This window comes from Dryobates pubescens, chromosome 16 (genome assembly GCF_014839835.1).
Source record: "Dryobates pubescens isolate bDryPub1 chromosome 16, bDryPub1.pri, whole genome shotgun sequence".
Taxonomy (NCBI): domain Eukaryota; kingdom Metazoa; phylum Chordata; class Aves; order Piciformes; family Picidae; genus Dryobates; species Dryobates pubescens.
Window position 1 is genome coordinate 12,671,181 of NC_071627.1, and position 19,432 is coordinate 12,690,612.

Here is a 19,432-nt window from a genome sequence, read left to right on the forward strand (position 1 = left end):
AGAAATCGAGCAGACATCTTTTGTGCAGGCAGCTGGTCCTGTAAGGGACACCAGCACAGCTGCCCCCAGCCTTTAGCCTCCCTGCTGCCTGGAAGCTGCTGTGATGTCAACCACGGTGAAGCAGGACATCACCAAATCGATGGGGAGCAGGAAGGGAGGTTCTCCGAGAATGGCCTCCGGGAGCAGAAACAAACCTGAAGGCATCACCAAAGGAGTTTTGGGTTTCTGCTTTTTTTTCCTAATTTCTGCTTCTTAAGAGCAGACAACACACAAAGAAAGTTTGAATTTTCCAGACCAGGTGCTTCAGCAAAAGCTCTACTGGCAAAATAAAAACATTTAATGCCTCCCACTGAACCCAGCTGACTTTCAGAGTGCCTTCAAAGCCAATTTTTTGGCACTTTACCACTTAACCTTACAGTACTGCATGAAATTTTGTATGTGAAAGCAAATTATGCTTATGACAAATGAATGAGAAAACATTTAGGGCTTGTTACACTCTCCCAGCTCCTAACTTAATTTTATTCATCCCTAAAGGCAGCAAAATTAGAGCCTCCTAATATTTGGCTACAGAGATGGAAGATTTGCTTATATCAAAGCAAACCCCCTTCTCTTTCCATTGCTTCCGCCTGTCCGCCTCTCCACTAACCCGAATTTAGCGGCGTAAGCGTTAATTAGGGGGTAGAACGAATACACCAATTAGGTCTAGTTAGATAATACCGTGTTTGCTGGACCGGAGCCGCTCCGGGAAGATGGGAGCTGCCCGCAGCACCGACCTCGCTGCTAGAGGAGCCCCAAATCCTCACACTGAAAGCTAAAATCTGCACCCCCTCCCCGGGCCCGCCGGCCTCTCGTAAGAGCCACCAAGGTGGGCCCTGGAAGCTCAGGGCCGGCGCCGGCGGGGCTGGCTGGGGGAAAGCTGGGAGGCCGCAGCCGGTAACCAGACGCTGCAGCTCGGGGAGCGGCGGGAGCCCCAGCCCCGCACCGCCGGCGTGCTGCGGGGCATTTCGGTTTCGGTTTTTGCAGCGTGCCCCCATCACCCGCAAACAGGGCATGATTTTCCGCGCCTCCCAGCCCGGCTCTATCTTCTGGGATGTGGTTGCGGTTTTTTTTTCCCTTTCTTTCTCAATTAAATTCAAGCGCTTTGCCGCGCCCGGGCCTGCGCCGGGAGGACCGACGGCCGGCCCAGTGGAGGAGGAGAGCGGCGCTGGTCCCCCCTGCGGGGCGACGGGAAGAAAGGAGCGGGCCGGAGGCGCCGGCCACCAAGCGGACCTGGACCGGGGGCGAGAGCGGCCTCACCAGAGTCACCTTCCCGGTGGGGCGGCGAGGCCGGACCCCCGCAGGCCCGGGGCGCGACGTTGGGGCCTGCCGGCGGGCGAGCAGACGGAGGAGTGAGGGCTGCGCGGGAGGCGGGGGTCACTCACCATCAGCTCAATGGTCTTGTCCTCGATCACCGAGTCGGGCTCCATAGCGGCGGGCAGCTCTGCCGCGGCGCCCCGCCCGCCGCCGCCCCGCTCCCGCCAGGCCCCGCCGCTGCCGCTCAGCCAGCCCGCCCGCCCCCCCCCCCCGGCTGCGCTCACGCACGGACGCACGCGCGCGCCAACGCACGCACGTCGCGTGCTACCCGACGTCACAGAGCCCGGAAGAGAGACGAGGCGCCAGCCGCTCCGGCGCCTTTCGCAATCGACTACAACTCTCGGCGGCCCTAGCGGCACCGCACGGCCATTGGCTGAGGGCGGCTCCCAGCGTGCCCCGCGGCCCGCGCGCCGTGCCCTGGGAACTGCGGCCGGCCTATCCTGGGTCGCAGGGGACCTGAACCGGGGCCGCAGAGGAGCCTGGGGGTGTCCCAGAACCAGGGGGTGTGCCGCCGGCGGCTCCGGCTGGAGTAGCGGTCTCCGCGGCTCCCAGCTGCTCCTGCTGTTCTCTTGGGTGCCTGTCATACACTGGCACTCGAGCCGCTCCTTCTTACTCACAGCAGAGCAGCGCCTCTGTTCAAAGGCAGAGCGACGGGAGGAGTGGGGAGCTTAAGGGGGACAGAGCGGCTGAGTAGAAGGGGCCAAGAAGGACGGCATCCGTCTCGCCAGGCTCACCAGGACAAGGGGCGTTCCCATGGGCAGCAGAGTTGAACAAAAAGAGCGTAACAGCCGTTCTGCTCCGTTTCTTATGGTGCAGGTTTGTGTAAGAGAAAATAGCAGGGGGTTGGTGCGGGGTAGGGGGGGATCAAAAGCAATGGGAAATGCCTTTGAGACCACAAAATCCTCACGCCCCGTGCTCTCCTTGGCACACTGCCTTGTCTGACTCTACTCTCCCCTCACCTTTTACTATCCTGTCATGCTTGACAAATAAACAAATAGATTATTTCATCCTGTTCTCAGTACATTCGGGGGTTCTCCAGTCAGTTTTAATAGCCTGGTATTGAACTAGGAGCTGGCTTGATTTCATACCTAGACACATGGAGGGAGAGAAATTTTCAGCAGCCAGCCCTTAGGAGAATCCTTTGTCAGCATGCACAAAGAAATGTCTCTTAAATTCCTTCTGACTTGCCCAGAGAGGAAGCTGGCCTCTGTGCCACACCTGAGGACTATTCTCGACTAAAACTTAGAAACACTTGGAGGATGAGGTCAAAAGGAGTTAAAAAGTCAAGCACTACACTGGCAGACTTGGGGTTATGAAGAGTAACATTTTTATGAATGCCAACCATTACAGCACCTCTTGTCAGTTTCATAGCCACAGCAATGGGTATTGCATGGTCCAAAGTGACAGTTAAAAACCCCCCAAAACGTTGCAGCATTGGGAAATGAGAACCCTCCCTGCCTGAGCTGCTGCATGGCTGTGGTGTGACAGGGAGGAGACATCACCTCCTGGGATATCTTCACAGTGCTTTACGTAGGGCTGCAGCTGCTGGGAGGCAGCTGGGGGGAGCCTCAGGTGGGATTACAGGATGCAGACACTGAAAGTTCAGGTGCTTTGGGTGACCAAGGGCACTCTGGCTGTGCGATGATGACACAGCAGAGACCAAATGCATTTGTAGGCATTGGAAATTGGAAGCAAAAATGTCCTGGGCAGCAATCTGGTGTAACAGCACAGCACTACCAATTCTGTGTTTGCAATGAAAATGGACCCCACAGCTCCACGCTAAGCAGTTTGGTTTTCCCTATACCTGTTTAAATCTCTGCCAAACAGTTAAGAAATGGAAATGGTGCACAATCCTTTCTTATTGACAACACCCCCCCTTTACAGGACAGTTCTGTCAGCAGAAATGTCCTTGTTAATTTTAAACTTGCTTAAAGGAGTAATTCTCTTGCAGACTAAACTCTCTTCATAGCATTTAAAACTATAAACCAAGAGCAGCAGGTCTCTTTCCTCATCAAACTGCTGCTGCTCAGTGAAACTTTGCTAAGCCCTGAAAGCTGCCCCATTTACATTCTTCTGGACACAGCAAATGCCAAATGTGCTACTGCCCAAACTTCCTCTAACTGGGACTGCAAAGCCCAAGCTCAGCCATCAGTGGTAACCTCAGCTTGGGCTGCACAAGCGCCTGCTGCCCCTTACCCAGACACACTCCATTTCCATGTGAAAAAAAAAAACCATCCAGGGGCTTTTCCTGTCAGACCTGGGCACCCAGGCTGGCAGCTGAGCTGAACTCTTGCCACCTTCACATCCCAACCTATACAAAGGTCAAATTATAGCCCAGCCTTTGCGTTGTGTGACGCCACTGACCTCAGCAGGCTCACAAAGGCGTCACCAAGAATGAGGTGGGACAAAATCCAGCTTGGTTTTGTTCTGCCTGTAATCAGGCATTCGCTGTGGAGATCAAACAAGGCAGCAGATGCTTGTTTGTGACACCAAAGTAAAAAATCAGCATGTCTCAGTCTAAATATATGTCAGGGAAGAGATGTGCTGATCGGCACAACGCTCTTTTACGTGGCGCTCTCCAAAGTGCAAGTGCAGAGTCAGGAGAGTTTTCTGGCTGTGGAAAGGATTGACCAGGACAGAGGAAAAGTGGGGGGTGTGGAATCTAAAAGAGAAAAATGGGTAAAATTTCATCCATTTCTGTGGAAAAGAGTAAATCTGTGGTCTCGTTCTGGCAGCCTGAGTGGTTAATACATTGCAGTGATGGATGCTACACAAGCAGATGTGGGACTTTGACACTGTCAGCTGGGACTCAAGTTCCTGCCATCTGCTTTTAATCACAGGGGGGAAAAAAAACAATTTATCTGGTGAGAAAGACAAGAATGTTGAAAATAATTAAGGAAAGCATTATTAAAGAATCAAAAGTTTTGGCTTCAGTGCAGAACCCAAGAAAAGCAAGAGCAAGGGCTATCCTATCTGTCCTTGTATCTGTACAATCGTTTCTGAGCAACTCATGACTCAAGAGCTCACAAGGACTGAGCCACAGGTCCAAGGCCAGGGCTAATAAGTTGGATGAAAAAACAGACTTTTGGCAAATTATTACAAACCCATTGGATTGTGATGAATCATAGAATGGTTTGGGTTGGAAGGGACCTTACAGATCATCTAGTTCCCGTGACTCTGTGAACTGCACAACTGCAGTAAGTCGAGGAGCACATCCCTGGGTGTGTGCTCTGAGCTGGGGTTACCACCACACAGTATCAATAACTCCTCTGCTGTGTGTCGTCAGGTGCTGGCAGATGTGTCACGTATCTGCACATCAGCAAAGCAGGGACACAAAGCTGGTCATTAAGTGCTAATGAGGACCTTGTTCTGGTGGAAGCACACCAGGGTGGTGGGGCAGTTTCAGCCTCAGAGGACTCGCTCTGCCAGTTTGTCTGCGAGGATGAGGAGGAGGGGGGAAGTGGAAGAGGGAAAGTCTCGGCGCCAGTGAACTAGAGATACCTCCACATTGTGCAACACGGCAAGAATTAATTGAGGCTGATGTTGCTCTCACTGTATCACAGCAAAAGTAACCACATGTTTCAATAAACCCTGGAAAGCTTCAACCATGGGTCCATGACCAGCTCTGTCCTAACAGTTGTGGGCACCTGAGTTGCTGTGTCTACTCTGTGGGGAGGTGAGAGGCTGCCCTGATCTGCTGGGGATGCACTGGGATGCAAGCCCTGAGCTGGGGCTTTTACTAAAACCTAGTGATCATCTGAGATCCATGTTTTCTGTCCATTGCATGATGTACTCATTTCCGCTTCCAGCAGAGCAGGTGGGAAGCACAAACTGTCAGGACTCTGCAGATGGCTTGTGGGGAGCCAGGGAGGTAGCTGAGCCACCAGCCCTGGAGCCTGCCCAGCCCCACAGAAGAAAGAATTGCTCACTAATCCCCTCCAACCTCTCCTCCCACATGGGCAGGTCTGTTGGTGGCCCACACTGCCATGGACCAGCACCACAGAGCACCTGGAGAGGGATGTTAGGATAGACACACCACAGAAACATTTTCCCATTAGAACATGCTTTGACTTCTTTTTTTATCCCCCCAGCTTTTCTGTGTAATAAAGTTAATTATTTCTTAACATCTGTCCATTTTCTGTATGTTTTTAGGCCTCTAATCATAGAATCACAAAATGGGAGGGGTTGGGAGGGACCTTGAAAGATCATTGAGTCCAAGCCCCTTGCCAAAGCAGGGTCATTCACAGCAGGTCACACAGTAACATGTCCAAATGGGTCTTGAAAGTCTGCAGAGAAGGAGATTCCACAGCCTCTCTGGGCAGCCTGCTCCAGACCTCCAGCATCCTCACAATAACGAAGTTTCTCCTCATGTTGAGGTGGAGCTTCTCATGTTCCAGTTGCCCCTCATCCTATCACAAGACACTGCTGAAAAGAGACTGGCTCCTTCTTGACACCCAACAAGAGATCCCCCTTGAAGTTAAACACCCACAGGACAAGGATAAATGCAACTGGCTGCAGGTACCTCCCCGACAGGCTCCTCCATATCCACAGGCAAGAACATTGCTCCCTGTCCCATCACCAATTCAGCAAGGCTGTAGACAGCTGAAAACAAGAGGAAAAAAAAAGAACAATAAGAGACAGGCAGTGGCAAAATGATAGTGTGAGACTCACTATGGAGCTGGCCAGAGCTAGCTGCTAAAATCCCCCAGCAGGTCCATGGGTATCCATTTCCCAAGCTTCAGCTTCTCCAAATCCTCAGCTTAACCTAGTCCATTCCCTAAACCCCTCATGTTAGCATCTTACCGTGGTTTATTTGGCTGTTTGGATAGGGATCAGAGGGTACTCAATGGGCAGTAATGAGTCACAGAGCAAGGAAAGCAGGGGCAAGAGCACTGCAAGGGCTCCTGCTGCACGGGTAATTATTGAACTTGGAGCTGGAAGGAGTGAGATATAAATAAACATTCTGCTTTGGGCAGGGATGATTGCACTGGAAGTATGAAAATGTTGATTCTTCCTTCAAAGAAATATTTTTGTAGCCAAAATGGGGTGAGAGCAGGTTCAGTGAAAGATCTGGGAAACTCAGCAGGTTCAGAGGGATCCTTAGCCCTGCCCAGTAACAGATGCACCAACTCTGCCACCCTCCAGAGAGGAGCAGCTGGTCCTTATCTAGCTCTGCTACAGCACTTAAAATAACGACGTTAGGAGCAGGGGGTAGCTCAAACTGCTGTTATTTATAAATAAGGAAAAGAAAATACCCGAAGCCCTCACATCCTCAGGTGAAGGAAGTGCCATCTGTTACAGGATTGTGGAGGCGATGGAGCAGCAAACCCCTTGTGGCCGTCCCAGGGAGGCTCAGGGATGCTTCCCCATGGCCGTGGCTCATGAGGATTTGGGCACAGGGCTCTCAGCCCAAGTGGCGCTGCTGCTGCGGGGCACCAAACGCCCACAGAGCTTGCTCAGGACCCACACTCCCAAGCATGGGACTCAGCACCCCAGTTTTTCTGCAGATAAGGAATGGAGGGAGGAGGAGGAGGAAAAGGCGGTGCGGGCAAGGAGAGGGCTGCCAGCTGCAGCACTGGGGGGTTGTGACTCAGGGCTGCAGCTCGCCCTCTCCAGCAACACACACACTGCTTGCACACTGCCCTCGGGCTGTGCTTCTTCAGTCGCCATGTCCTATGTGATAAAGCAGGACTTGATGTTGTGGTCTAAAGATTAGAGAGTCAGAAGTTCCTATTCCAAAGTGTGGTTTCACATCTGACAACCCCCCACACACAGGATCACCACTTCTGTTTGCACTAGTCCACAGACCCTCTTGTCTTCTACACTCAGGCCACTGCTCATCCAGGTCAGACTCACTGCACCACTCCTCAGGTCTCCCAAACACCAGAAATCATTCCTTGGGTGTAAGGAAACAGCACAAAGTTACCCTTTTCACACAGAGGCAGGTGAAGCCAGTAATAGAATAGCCAGTACAATGGGACTTGGCCTTGAATGTGAAACAAAATTGCCTGTCATACAAAAATTACAAACCCCCAGCAGCTCAAGCAGTTCAGAAGGATATTTGCAAGGTGGGAACAGTTTAGAGAATGTCAGTTCTGAATTATTTAGGAAAAATATAGTTAATAAACCATATTTGAACATGACTGGCTCACCAGAGCTGCCCAGCCCTAGGGACACAGCAGCTCTTTATTGCCTTTTTGACACTATTTTACTTTGCTCAAACAATTGCTTGCACCTTTGGGATGGGAACTGCACCATCCTGGCCAGCACTTCCATGGCTGTTGTCACCCACAGCTCCTTGTGTCAGCCTGGCTCAGCATCCCCCAGGTCACTGCACTCATCCTTCCCTGCCCGAAACCCCACTGGCCACATCCTGATGTGATCCAAATCCATATTCAAAGCTCTGATGCCCCAATATGAGACCAAACCCAAACTCTCTGCACTCTTCCAATGAATTATTTCATGTCTAGGGTGTCTGCAGCACTATTTTTTCCATACTTACTGGCAAATACTCTCTGCAGACAGACTGTCAGGTTATTCTGGCAATGTCTTTATTTTCTCTGACACCTTTAGCATGTTTTAGACACTTAAGAAATTAAAATGCATTTGCACCTTGTGCTGAGAATAAAAACCAACACCAAAATCCCTGCTTTACCCTTGCTCTGCAGCCTTCCCATGCTCTCACCTGTATTTCATAGGACAAGAGGAAACAGACTCAAGTTGTGCCAGGGGAGGTTTAGGGTGGACATGAGGAACATTTTCTTCCCCAAAAGGGTTGTTAAGCTCTGGAACAAATTGGCCAGGGCAGTGGTTGGATCCCCATCCATAGATGGGTTTCAAAGCCATGTAGAAGTGCTGCTGAGGGCCATGGTTTAGTGGTGACCTGGCAGTGCTGGGTTAATGGTTGGACTGGATGATTTTAAAGGTCTCCTCTGGTCAGAATGATCCCAGGATTCTAGTTCAGGTGGGACTACAAAGGTTTCTGCATCTTTCACCTGGCACATCAGCCTCTGTTTTTCTGTCACTGCATGATTTGAAAGCAGAACCAAACTTTACTGATGCTCAGGGGTTGGTCCCAAGGATGGCCGTAGGATGGTAAATACAGCAGTGTCATCACCACTGGCCAAAATCAAACCCTAAGGACTTGGCCTCAGCTGGTTTTGGTTCAGCTTGAGTTCAAGCATACTGCCCCCCAGTGCAATGAATCCTCACTGGCACAGCACGGCAGCCAGACCGCCAGGTGAGCAGCAGCTTGCTGCACTCCTGGCCTCAGCCCAGGTTTGTACACTGATGTGGTTGTTGCCCTCCAGAACTGGATGTATCTGGTGAATGTTCAGCCCTTGGTATTTAATTAATCTACAGAGCCATTGGCAAGGCAGAATGGTTGCCAACGAACTGCTTGGAAGCAGAGTGCTTATCCAGAACAAGCTTTTGACTGCATGAGCAGGGCAGCAGCTCCTACGTGCGGCAGCAGGCAGTGCTGGCTGTGCCGGCTCCATCCGGCACAGGAGGAGGCGACATTTGGGCAGCTGACATCCTGCCAGCTGAGAGACAACCTCACAAAGCCAATAATTGATTGGGAGATAACAATAAGGCTACGATCAGACTTGCTTAGCAGTGCAGAACCTTTTGGGAGCATCCAGCTCCCTAAGGAAAGCAGCAAGGAGCTGGAGGAGCTGTCACCCTGTCAGCAAGAACAGCAATTCTCACCCATGGTCCTTGATTCCCAGTGCTGGGAGCCAGGGATTGAACCACCCACTGGTTTCACAAGAGAAAGGGAAAGCCCCAGCCCCTTTGTTGGTTTTAATTGAATTTATTTCTGGGTTAGTCCTTTTACCACGTATTAAAACCGTGCAGGGACTTTGCCCAGGGTTAGTGCCCTGGGATTCCCTCCAGACTCTGTGCCCCAGCAGATGTGGTTTCTGCCTGAGGCAGCAGGTCCCTGATCAGGAGTCCCCCAAGAGACAATGGCACAGAGCCCTGAGGATCCCCCACTCTGACCAAACAGCAAAGGAAAAACAGCTTATCACAGCTGGTGAGTCAGAAACAGCAGCTCCTGCCAAGCCTTGCATGTACTTTTACATATCCAGGGCAGGCTCTTTGATTTCCCTGGACCACAGGACATGGCACAGGGGCAGCAGCACATGCCAAGCATTGTGCTCACAGGGAGAGGAGGATCTCCACCTCAGCAAGGAACAGGCCAGGAGAGTAAATTTCATTTAATTTAAAATATCCTCAGCTGTGCTGACAGCAGAGGAGCTTGTCCCTGTGCCATCTCCACTCACCTCCCACGTGTACCAATCTCTCTTCCAAGCTGCATTCCCCATGGATAAGCTCTGACATACTCCAGATAAATAAGATGGCACACAAAAACTAGCTAGCCATCAGAGCTAGCCCTGTGGCATCACCTGATGTGCTAGAGCAGCTCCAAGACACTGCCAGGGCAGCTCACAATGCTCCTCACACCAAAACCACCCACAGCACATTACCCCTTAGCACCTTCCTTATGCCACTGGGGTTAAGAATCATGGAATTGTCTTGGTTGGAAAAGCAAATCCAGCTGTCAACCTAACACCACCATGGCCATTAATCCATATCCCCAAGTGCCAGTTTCTTGAACACCTCCAGGGATGGTGACTCCACCACCTCCCTGGGCAGCCTGATCCAATGCCTGACCACTGCTGCAGCAAAGAAATTGTTCCCAGTCTCCAAACTAAACGTCCCCTGGCACAATCCCAGGCCATTTCCTCCCATTCTACCACCCAATATTAGGGAGAAAAGGCCAACCTCCACTTCATTCCAGCCTCCTTCCATGGTGCTGTAGAGAGCAAGGTCTCCCCTCAGCCTCCTCTTCTCCAGGCTAAACAACCCCAGTTCCCTCAGCTGTTCCTGGAGCTGCTCTAACAATCAAGTGTGACCCAGCAAAAAACCAAACCGGTGCAGCCAATGCTCATCTCATCATGGGAACACAGCAGTGTGTCTGTAGGACAGTCCCCTGGCCCCCTTAGCCTTGCAAAGCATGTCTTTGCAATCCCTAAATGCTTTCAGGAACACTGCACAGACCTTGCTCATCCTCAGGATGCACAGAGGATGCAGGAAGAAGGTGTTTAAGAATCATTCAGCCACAGATACAACCCAAATCCATCCCAGTGTAAAACAAACAAATCAGGTAGAGCCTAGAAGCTGGTGTGGCAAGAGGCAGCATGATGAGGAGAGGGCACATCAGCAATGCTCTCTTATAATCTCCTCTGATTCCCTAAAACTCTGGAGTTTCCTGTGATGCTGACAAATACAAGATCAGTGCCTGTATTCTAAGTCCTTTCTCTTGTCCTGTATTTAGCTGACAAACTATCTGGGCAGTTTAGCCTGTAGTTATGCAGCAGACAGGAAAATGAGCTCATGGTCCATTAGGGAAATTTCTAGGTTCTATAAATAAAGTGCTGGGAAATTAAAATATAAAGAAAACAAGATACCTGCAAAGCTGCATTGGGAGTAGGAGAAGCTGCCTGCAAGAGAAAAGGAATTCATAAACTCCCCATCAGTGCCACAGCTTAGAGAATTAGAGAATCATTTGGGTTGGAAAAGACCTTGAAAGTCATCAAGTCCAACTATTCTCTAAGTCTACCAAGGCTGGTGCTAAAACATGTCCTCAGCCTCTTTTAAATACCTCCAGGGATGGGGATTCAAGCATAGAGAATCCTAGAATGGTTTGGGTAGAGAAGGGACCTTGAAGATCATCCAGTTCCAATCCCCCTGCCATGGGCAGGGACACCTCCTGCTAGACCCAGTTGATCGAGACCCCATCCAACCTGACCTTGAAAACAAACAAGATCAAAGCTTCTCCTACCCCAAAGCATCACAGGATGTTAATCAGCATCATTCTTGCCCAGGAGATGACAAGAGTTGTGTTGACAGGTCTCCAGCTCCCAGCCTTAGGAGAAGTTTGCATCAGGTTTCTCCCTGTCCTTACAGTCAGTGAGGTTCAGAGCTCTTCAGGGATCTATCAGTTCAAGCTGCACAGATTTGAACTTTGACTTCTGTGCTCAGATTTCCAACAAGATGGCTAATAAAGATGATGAGTTTTATGATCAGGCCACTAGACCATGCAAAAGAGCAGACTATATCGAGGTTAGGTTTAAATTCTATCAGGCCAGGGCTAGGTTTAAATCTATAATTAAAAACCTCCATGCCCTTTCACCACTTTTCATGACCCTTTTCAGCCCAATTAAGCCAAATTTTCCAAAGCTACATGTTTATATTTAAGACTACTCTCTTCAAACCAATCTATATATAAAAATCTGTAAGATTATTTTGGCATTCACCATACAGAACAACAGTTAAGGGTTTGCTGTGCTTTTAGCCTCCACAAGTACCACTCACATCCTGTGGAGTCCCGAATTACTCAAGATAGGCTTCATTGTTCTCAGCTTCTCTGGTGGTTTCACTGAGGTAAAGCAAACCCTCACTTTCTGTTAGATTATTGTCCTACCGGCTCAGCTCCCCGACTGCACCCACCACGAGGACTGATAACAGCAAAAATCAGGGTGAAATAGAGAAGGAATGCTTGTTTGGTTGCTGGAAAAGGGTAGGGTTAAAGGGCAGCTTAAATTGTCATAGGACAGCAGAAACTGTAGATAACATGCTTGAAACTAAGGGGAAGTGGGGCTGACCTGAACCCACAAGGGAGGGAGCAGATGAGCTTGTTGGGTGCAGGCACACCTGACTGAAGGATGTGTGTTTAAAATGAATCAAAGCACAGATGACCTTATTCAGATCAGTGTAAACACAGCTGACCACAGAAGAGAGAGTACCCCACCTTTTGTCACAGCAATCCAGCTTCCCAAAACCCAGCAGGAAAGGTTCTGTTGTTTCATATTAGAGATTGTTATCTGAATTAACCTCAAGTGCCAAGTCAAAGAGTGCCAGGCTGACATCTGGCTGAGCTAATTAACGCTCTGAACAAGCAATCCTTACTCAGAAGCCTAAAGATGAGAAAGTTAGATCAGGGCTGATATTTCACTAGATGATTGCTAACATTGCTCTAATTAACAACAACTGCCAGGAAAAGAGATTGTTATTTCCTTCCCTCCCCTCCTGTACTTTCCTAACGAAATACAATTAACTCCCATCCCTGTAGTTATCTTCTGCTCAAGAGTGTTTGCATATTCCTGGTGCAATCGATATTGCTCCATCTGGGGTCTTTTGAAGCACATTCTACAGATCTCTGCGACTGAAAACAGGTTTTTTGAGTGCCTTACCTCAGACTGGAGGTAAATGTGTGCTGCGTGCTGGAATGGAAATTAATCTGATGGTGGTGTAGTTCCAGTTACCTCTCTCTCAAGTGGATTTGCTGTCTACAGAGAAATGAAATGTGAGAAATACACTAGCCCCCCCCCAAAAAAAAAAAGTTACCTTATTATTGCTAGAAGCAAAAATATGTTTTTATGTATATATGTTTCTGCAAAGGTGGATTTCGAGCAGCCAGCACAATCTCGTCTCCCCGGCTCCCTCTGCAGGCTGCACTCACTCCGATCTTGTAACTCACCATGTGAAAACGGTTAACTCACAATAATTATTTGGTTTCTAATGCACTTTCCCGAGTCAAGGCTCCAGCTTCAGTGCAAGCAAACGTCTGGTTTCAGCAGGCAGCTGCAGATCTTTCTCTTCGGTTCCTTATCAGAAAGAAACCTGCCCCCACCTGCTCCCCAGCTGCAGCATATATAAGGGAAGAGGAGCAGGGAGCCATTTTTTTTCCCTTGAATATTTTAGGGGAGGCAATTGTTTGGTTGCAGCCTTAAAGAGTATGGAGGGTACCTGGAGAATTTGTGTCTGTTTCTATTGCTGTCTTCACTGGCTTGCTTCTAGCATCCAGTGTTCCCCCCACTTCAGGGATCGAGACATCTCAGACAAGACCTCTGGGCTACTGGCAGCTCCAGAGGACAGAGAGCTAAACCCATTGCTGTGGCTGCCAAAGAGTGTAAGGCATGGCTATGCCCTCCTGCCTCCCCTCCTCAAGGTGCTGTCAGACCGGGGACACGAGAACTGGGAAAGTGAGGTCCCCAGGCTGCAGCCAGACTCCAGAGCCCTTCGGTACATGAAGAGGCTCTATAAGATGTCTGCCACCAAGGATGGAATCCCAAAGGCTTATAAAAGCCATCTCTATAACACTGTTCGGCTTTTCACACCGTGTTCTGAGTGCAAGCACCTCTACAGGGACCTAATGAAAGGTAGGTGTGGGGTGACCTGAGCTGACCATGATAAGTGGGGGGGTTTCCCCTGTGTTCTGTGCTTAAAGCATAATATAAAAATCATAACAGCACAGGAGGACTGGAGTTGGGACCTTAAAGATCATTGAGTTCCAATCCCCCTGCCCTGGGCAGGGACACCTTCCACTAGACCAAGTTGCTCAAGGCTGGCATAGGATGAAGCACCCACAACCTCCCTGGGCAACCTGTTCCAGTGTCTCCCCACCCTCACTGGAAAAACTGTCTTCCTAATTTCCAGTCTAAATCTGTCCTCTTCCAGTTCAAAGCCACTCTCCCTCATCCTATTACTACAAGTCCTTGTCAGAAGTGTCTCCTCAGCTCTCCTGCAGCCCTCTTCAGGTACTGGAAGGCTGCTCCAAGGCCTCCCCAGAACCTCCTCTTCTTCAGGTTTCTTTCACAGAGCTTTTGTTTCATAGACCAGCTAGAGCCTCAGACAGTAAAGCAACAAAGTTTTGATTATCTGATTTCTGTAGAGCTGTTGCTATTTTAATCCTGATGGCTCTTCTCTTAGACTGTAGGAGTTTTTCATAGCCTACTTCCCCTTGAATAGCATTACACACAAATTACCCCCACACTGGGAAAGGCTACACAACTGGTACTATGCTCAAGATAATCCTGATGCTGCAGGCTGACTCAGAGTGAGTCAGAGAAAACTCTACAACCAGTTGTGAGTAAAGTAAGAAAAGGGGGGGGAAGTCTTCTGGCAGTTTGGTGCAAGTCTCTTAACAGTGCTCTACATGGCCTTGGGCTGCAAAGAGCACTATAAAAAGACTTGCACCAAATTGCCAGAATCCCATTGCAAGGTGACTTTCTCCTTGCCTTGTACATTTGCTAGGGAAGAATCATGACCCCAGTGTGTGAATATCCTGAAGGGAGAGTAGGATTTGGAGCAGGCTGCCCAGGGAGGAGGTGGAGTTACCATCCCTGGAGGTGTTCAAGAAATGTGCAGCCGTGGCACTTGGGGACATGGTTTAATGGCCATGGTGGTGTTAGGTTGAAGATTGGACTCAATGATCTTAGAGGACATTCCTAATCCAAAAAATCCTATGAGTCTATGTGTAGGTGGAAAATTAAGATGCAATAATGCTCCAAGATGTTGTTTCCCTTCTCAGGAGACGTTCACTCGGTGGATTTACTCTTCAACCTGGATCGTGTTACTGCTCTGGAGCACTTACTCAAGTCTGTCTTGCTCTATTCTTTTGACACATCAGTTGCCAACTCTTCTTCCATTACCTGCATGTGCCATTTGTCTGTTAAGGAGCATGATTTTTCTGGCCAAGTATGCCCCAGCATTTCACACTCTATAGCTTTTAGCCTGCACTTTGAAGTTAGGAAGCGCAAATGGGTTGAGATTGATGTGACTTCTTTCCTCCAGCCTCTGATTGCCTCTAACAGGAGGAACATTCATATGGCTGTGAACGTCACTTGTCTGATGGGTGAGCCACCACAGAACACTAAACTGGAAAATCCCATTAATATGGCATTGGTGCCCCCCTCTCTTCTTCTTTACCTGAACGATACCAGCGAGCAAGCTTATCACAGGTGGAACTCACTTAGACACAAAAGGAAAAACCCAGTGAAGCCCAGGCCAAGGAACAGTCCTAGGGGTGGCCAGGAGAATTCACAGGGTAAAAGGGCCTCTCGGCGTCGGAGAGAGGAGAACCTGCCAGAAGCACCAACAACTTCACCTTCTGATCTGAGCCAATACTTCAAACAGTTCCTGTTCCCTCAGAACGAGTGCGAGCTCCACAACTTCCGCCTGAGCTTCAGCCAGCTGAAATGGGACAAATGGATCATAGCCCCTCACAGGTACAGCCCCCAGTACTGCAAGGGTGACTGCCCCAGGGTGGTGGGGCACCGCTACGGCTCTCCTGTCCACACCATGGTGCAGAACATCATCTACGAGAAGCTGGACCCCTCTGTTCCGAGGCCCTCCTGCGTTCCTGCCGAGTACAGCCCTCTGAGCGTGCTGACCATAGAGCCTGACGGCTCCATCGTCTACAAAGAGTATGAGGATATGATAGCTACCAAGTGCACCTGTCGGTAGTGGTGAACCCTCAGGGGTTTGGGGTGGTTTGACACTTTTGCAGAGGTTCTGTGGCTATAACTTAACTGCATCTTGTCATTCTAATAGCTCTATAAAACCCCTCAGGGTTCAGTGTGGAGTTAGTAGAAGGTGTTTACATCCTGGCACTTATTTTATTTTTTTTTTGTAGCCACTCAGCTTTTTTTCTAGCATGGGAGATTAAATGTTAATAATATCCTTTTTTATTGGAATAATTTTGCATTTCAAATATGGAAGGGGTTGCAACTACCAGATGCCTATTTTTAAGCTGTTTTGCTAGAGAATTTAAGGAAATAAATGGCAATCATGCATATACCAGTGCCTGCTGGTCTTCCTCTGTAGAAAGCCACAAGCTGTCCTCACACTGCCCAAATCTCCTCAACTGCTGTTTGTGGAAACCAGAGATGCTGGGGGTTGGTGTGTTGGGGGTCTCTGCTTTCAGCCTCTCAGTGCCTGCACTCATCCCTCTACACCTCCTTGGAGATGTTTCAAAGATGCTTGGATGAGGAGCTGAGAGACCTGGTCTGACAGCTGTGTACAGGGAGCTGTTAGCCTATGGTTGGACTCAGTCTTTTCCAACCAGGCAATTCTAAGATTCTACCTCCAGCAAGTCTCTAGGAAGAAAGTCTTTAATGTTAATGTTCTTCATTCTTTCCCCTCCTACCACACCTCCAGATCCCTCAAGCAAGAAGGTTGTTTCTTGCTTTTCACAATCTTTGGGCTTTCTCAGCAATGAGTGGCAAGAACTGAAGGGCAGCAGTGTGGTAAAAATTGAAATCACTGAATTATGAGAGTATGAGCTAGCACCAGCTTGCTGGTGAGCTGTTAAAACCAGGCCTGATCTAGTTCAAGGACAAAGCACAAGCTGATCATGGGTTGAGGGCACTGGATTCTACACGTGGAACCGCATTGCCACTTCCTCCTGAATGATGAAGATGTGTTCAGTGCTCTCAGCCTCTTTTATTTTGTTCCCCTGGTCTTTTAAAAAAAAAAAAAGCTTTTAGAAATCTGTTAATTAAAATGCTGTTAAATTGCTTTAGTAGTCTGAGACTGTGGGGCCATGCCCTTGTTTCCTCTCACAATGAAACTGGAGGTAACAGTGCCTTAATTCTATATTCTTTCATCACAACTTTTGACTACAGTTGGCTTATTTTCTTCTAATTTTAAGGATTTTGTCTAAAATGCTGGTTTCAGGATGGAGGTGTGGAAACAAATGGCCAGCAGTCATAGAACTTCTCTAAAAAAAAAAGGTCTTCCCTGAAGATTTGCATTAGCCTGGATCTGTTGAACTAAAACCAGAGCTTGCTTTGGCTCTGAATCAAAAGTGCATTTGAAATAAGTATTAAAAGCTGAAGGCAAGCCCAAACAAATCCCAGCCCCAAATCCAAGCTATACTGGATTGGCTTAAATCATTGCAGTTGCCTAATACAGCATCACTCCTGTGAATACCTTTTGAACAGTGAGAGTTCAGCTTCACTGAGCCACCAAGGAGGAAAACAGTTTTTTTCCCCCTTTGGCAGAAATGGAAACGCCTGTTTAAGGCAAACTGCTGGAGGTTGAGCTAAAGAAACTGCATTTTTGGGTCGGCTACCAGCAGCTTCAGAAATATGGAATCTCAGTGATGAGTTAAAGGCTGAAATCACATTCTCCAGGGTAGGTTTATGTCACTGCACCATTCTAGGTCTGCAGAGATACTAAATTCTATTAATATATTCTAATATTTCAGATATTTGGCTGGGGATGGGACCCAGGATTGCCACAAAAAAGTGGCTTTATCTGATGGTATGGTTGGACTCAATATTAAAGGTCTTTTCCAACCCAAATGATTCTGTGTCAATAAGCTTATATTTCAGATTAATGAGAGGATTTTGAAGGGTTCCCATGAGGTGCTACCCTCTGAACAAAGCTGGACTGACTCACCCTGGCAACCTTCTTACTCAGAGGATTACAACATTACATATAACGTGTCAACTGTCTTCACAGGGACACTGAGACCAGCTGTAGATAATAAATAAATAAAAGAAGGTGCTTCACCCAGTGTGCAAAGAGAAATGGTAACCAAAGCTGAGGTATTTCAGTTCTGCAGAAGAGGGTACTTTGTGTTTTTACCAGTCCAGCAGCTAGCTCGAACAGCAGCACTTTACATCTGGTATAAATACCAAAGATATTGTGTGATGTCACATGGATCTTTGTAACCACGCTCCATTAATTACCTAATTCATTTTAATATGACCTGATTTGTTATCAATATTTTGTAATTCTTCGTATTATTACACCCTCTGCCCTAGTGAGGCCACATCTGGACTTCTGGGTTCAGTTCTGGGCTTCCCAGTTCAAGAGATACAGGAAGCTACTGGAGAGAGATTGTAAAGATGCTGAGGGGCCTGGAGCATCTCTGTGAGGAGGAAAGGCTGAGAGCTGCTGAGCCTGGAGAACAGCCTGAGAGGGGATCTGATCAAACCGCAGCAAAAGACCTGTGCGGGGCAAGAGGATGGAGACAGACTCTTGTCAGTGGTGCCAAGGGACAGGACAGGACAGGACAATGGCACAAACTGGAAGACAGAGGTTCCATTTGAACAAGAGGAGAAACTTGTTTGGCGTGAGGGTGCTAGAGCCCAGGAGCAGGCTGTCCAGAGAGGCTGTGGAGTCTCCTGCTCTGGAGAGCTTCCAACCCCCCCGGCCATTGCGATGCCGGGCAGGCTGCCGTGGGTGCCCGGCTCTGGCAGAGGGGTTGGGCCGGGTGATGCCCAGAGCTCCCGCAGGTTATCTTTAGCTGGGGCGCAGGATCACGGCGGCAGGGCGCACATGCGCAGCGCCGGCGCCGCGCCCCGTCCCGGAAGCGGACTCCCCGCGGCCGCTTCCGCGTCCGGAGCGAGCGGCGGCGCGGCTCGGCGGGGTAGGTGACAGCGGCTCGGCGGGGAAGGTGACAGCGGCTCGGCGGGGAAGGTGACGGCGGCTCGCCATGGGCCGGCACTTCGGGAACCTGGCGCGGGTGCGCCATGTCATCACCTACAGCCTGTCCCCTTTCGAGCAGCGCGCCTTCCCCAACGTCATCTCCCACGGCGTCCCCAACGTCTGGCGGCGCTTCAGCTCCCAGGTCTTCAAGGTCGTTCCCCGTAAGTATGGCGGCGGAGGGCAAAACCCCTTCTCCCTGCTGCGCGGCATCGCCGCTCTGGGGATGGGGGAGGCTGGCTCGCTGTAACTTACCACAGAAGCCGCATGGTTGAAGCCATGCCGTGCAGAGCCCCTTGTGAGCGTGTCCTTTCCTTCCCAGCTTTCGTGGCAGCTTACCTCCTTTACTCCTGGGGCACACAAGAGTTTGAGAGACTGAAGAGGAAGAACCCTGCTGACTACGAAAACGACCAGTAATGGAGTTACCGAAGAGCTCCTTACCTCGCTGTGTTATCACCGTTGTGTTGCTAAGCTCGTTCACATGACTGAAAGGGTATAAAGAGAGTGATAAGTCTTGTCAAATAAACTTTAACCTTGCCCCATGACTTGGTGTGAAATCTTGTGTCCTGAGATGTTTCGAGGTGAGTAGCATCCAATCTCTGTCTGGTTCTCTCAGTACAGGGAGACAATCAGGCTAAAGTTCTGTGTGCTCAGATGCTTTTCCCTTAGAGCATTTCCAGACTTTTCTTTCCTCACAGGATGTTGGGGCTTAGCAGGCACCTCTGGAGACCGATCCAGCCCCACCCTCTGCCACAGCAGGTTACCTGGGATGACAGTGTCCACATGGGCTTGGAAT

The 19,432-nt window shown here is 49.4% G+C and overlaps 3 protein-coding genes across 7 annotated transcripts in view; 2 read left to right on the forward strand and 1 right to left on the reverse strand.

Moving 5' to 3' along the window:
- Positions 1-1,546, reverse strand: part of FBXW11 (F-box and WD repeat domain containing 11) — a 71,074-nt gene extending 69,528 nt beyond the window's left edge. For 3 of the 5 annotated variants that reach the window (XM_054168237.1, XM_054168235.1, XM_054168234.1), the window contains exon 1: positions 1,422-1,529. Coding sequence is in view for 2 of the 5 variants with exons in the window: in XM_054168236.1 (XP_054024211.1) it covers positions 1,422-1,466 (45 nt within the window). In the remaining 3 variants the exon portion in view is untranslated. Of the gene's footprint in view, positions 1-1,421 lie in introns of all 5 variants that reach the window. The other 2 variants (XM_054168236.1, XM_054168233.1) reach the window with 2 other exon arrangements.
- Positions 1,547-13,156: 11,610 nt separating this feature from the next.
- On the forward strand, positions 13,157-15,666 carry GDF9 (growth differentiation factor 9). The gene is made up of 2 exons (XM_009902317.2): positions 13,157-13,580; positions 14,732-15,666. The coding sequence occupies exons 1-2, from the start codon at positions 13,157-13,159 to the stop codon at positions 15,664-15,666; spliced, it is 1,359 nt and encodes a 452-aa protein (XP_009900619.1).
- A 2,939-nt stretch (positions 15,667-18,605) lies between these two features.
- Positions 18,606-19,201, forward strand: LOC104301874 (cytochrome b-c1 complex subunit 8). The gene is made up of 2 exons (XM_009902316.2): positions 18,606-18,800; positions 18,959-19,201. Exons 1-2 carry the CDS (start codon positions 18,647-18,649, stop codon positions 19,051-19,053), a joined length of 249 nt encoding a protein of 82 aa, XP_009900618.1. The 5' UTR covers positions 18,606-18,646; the 3' UTR covers positions 19,054-19,201.
- Positions 19,202-19,432: the final 231 nt, after the last annotated feature.

Bases quoted from the DNA above. Each gene is read 5' to 3' on its own strand.
- LOC104301874 (XM_009902316.2), top strand. From the start codon at position 18,647: ATGGGCCGGCACTTCGGGAACCTGGCGCGGGTGCGCCATGTCATCACC. The intron at 18,801-18,958 runs GTAAGTATGGCG...TTTCCTTCCCAG, and splicing joins GGTCTTCAAGGTCGTTCCCC to CTTTCGTGGCAGCTTACCTC.
- GDF9 (XM_009902317.2), top strand. From the start codon at position 13,157: ATGGAGGGTACCTGGAGAATTTGTGTCTGTTTCTATTGCTGTCTTCAC. The intron at 13,581-14,731 runs GTAGGTGTGGGG...TTCCCTTCTCAG, and splicing joins CTACAGGGACCTAATGAAAG to GAGACGTTCACTCGGTGGAT.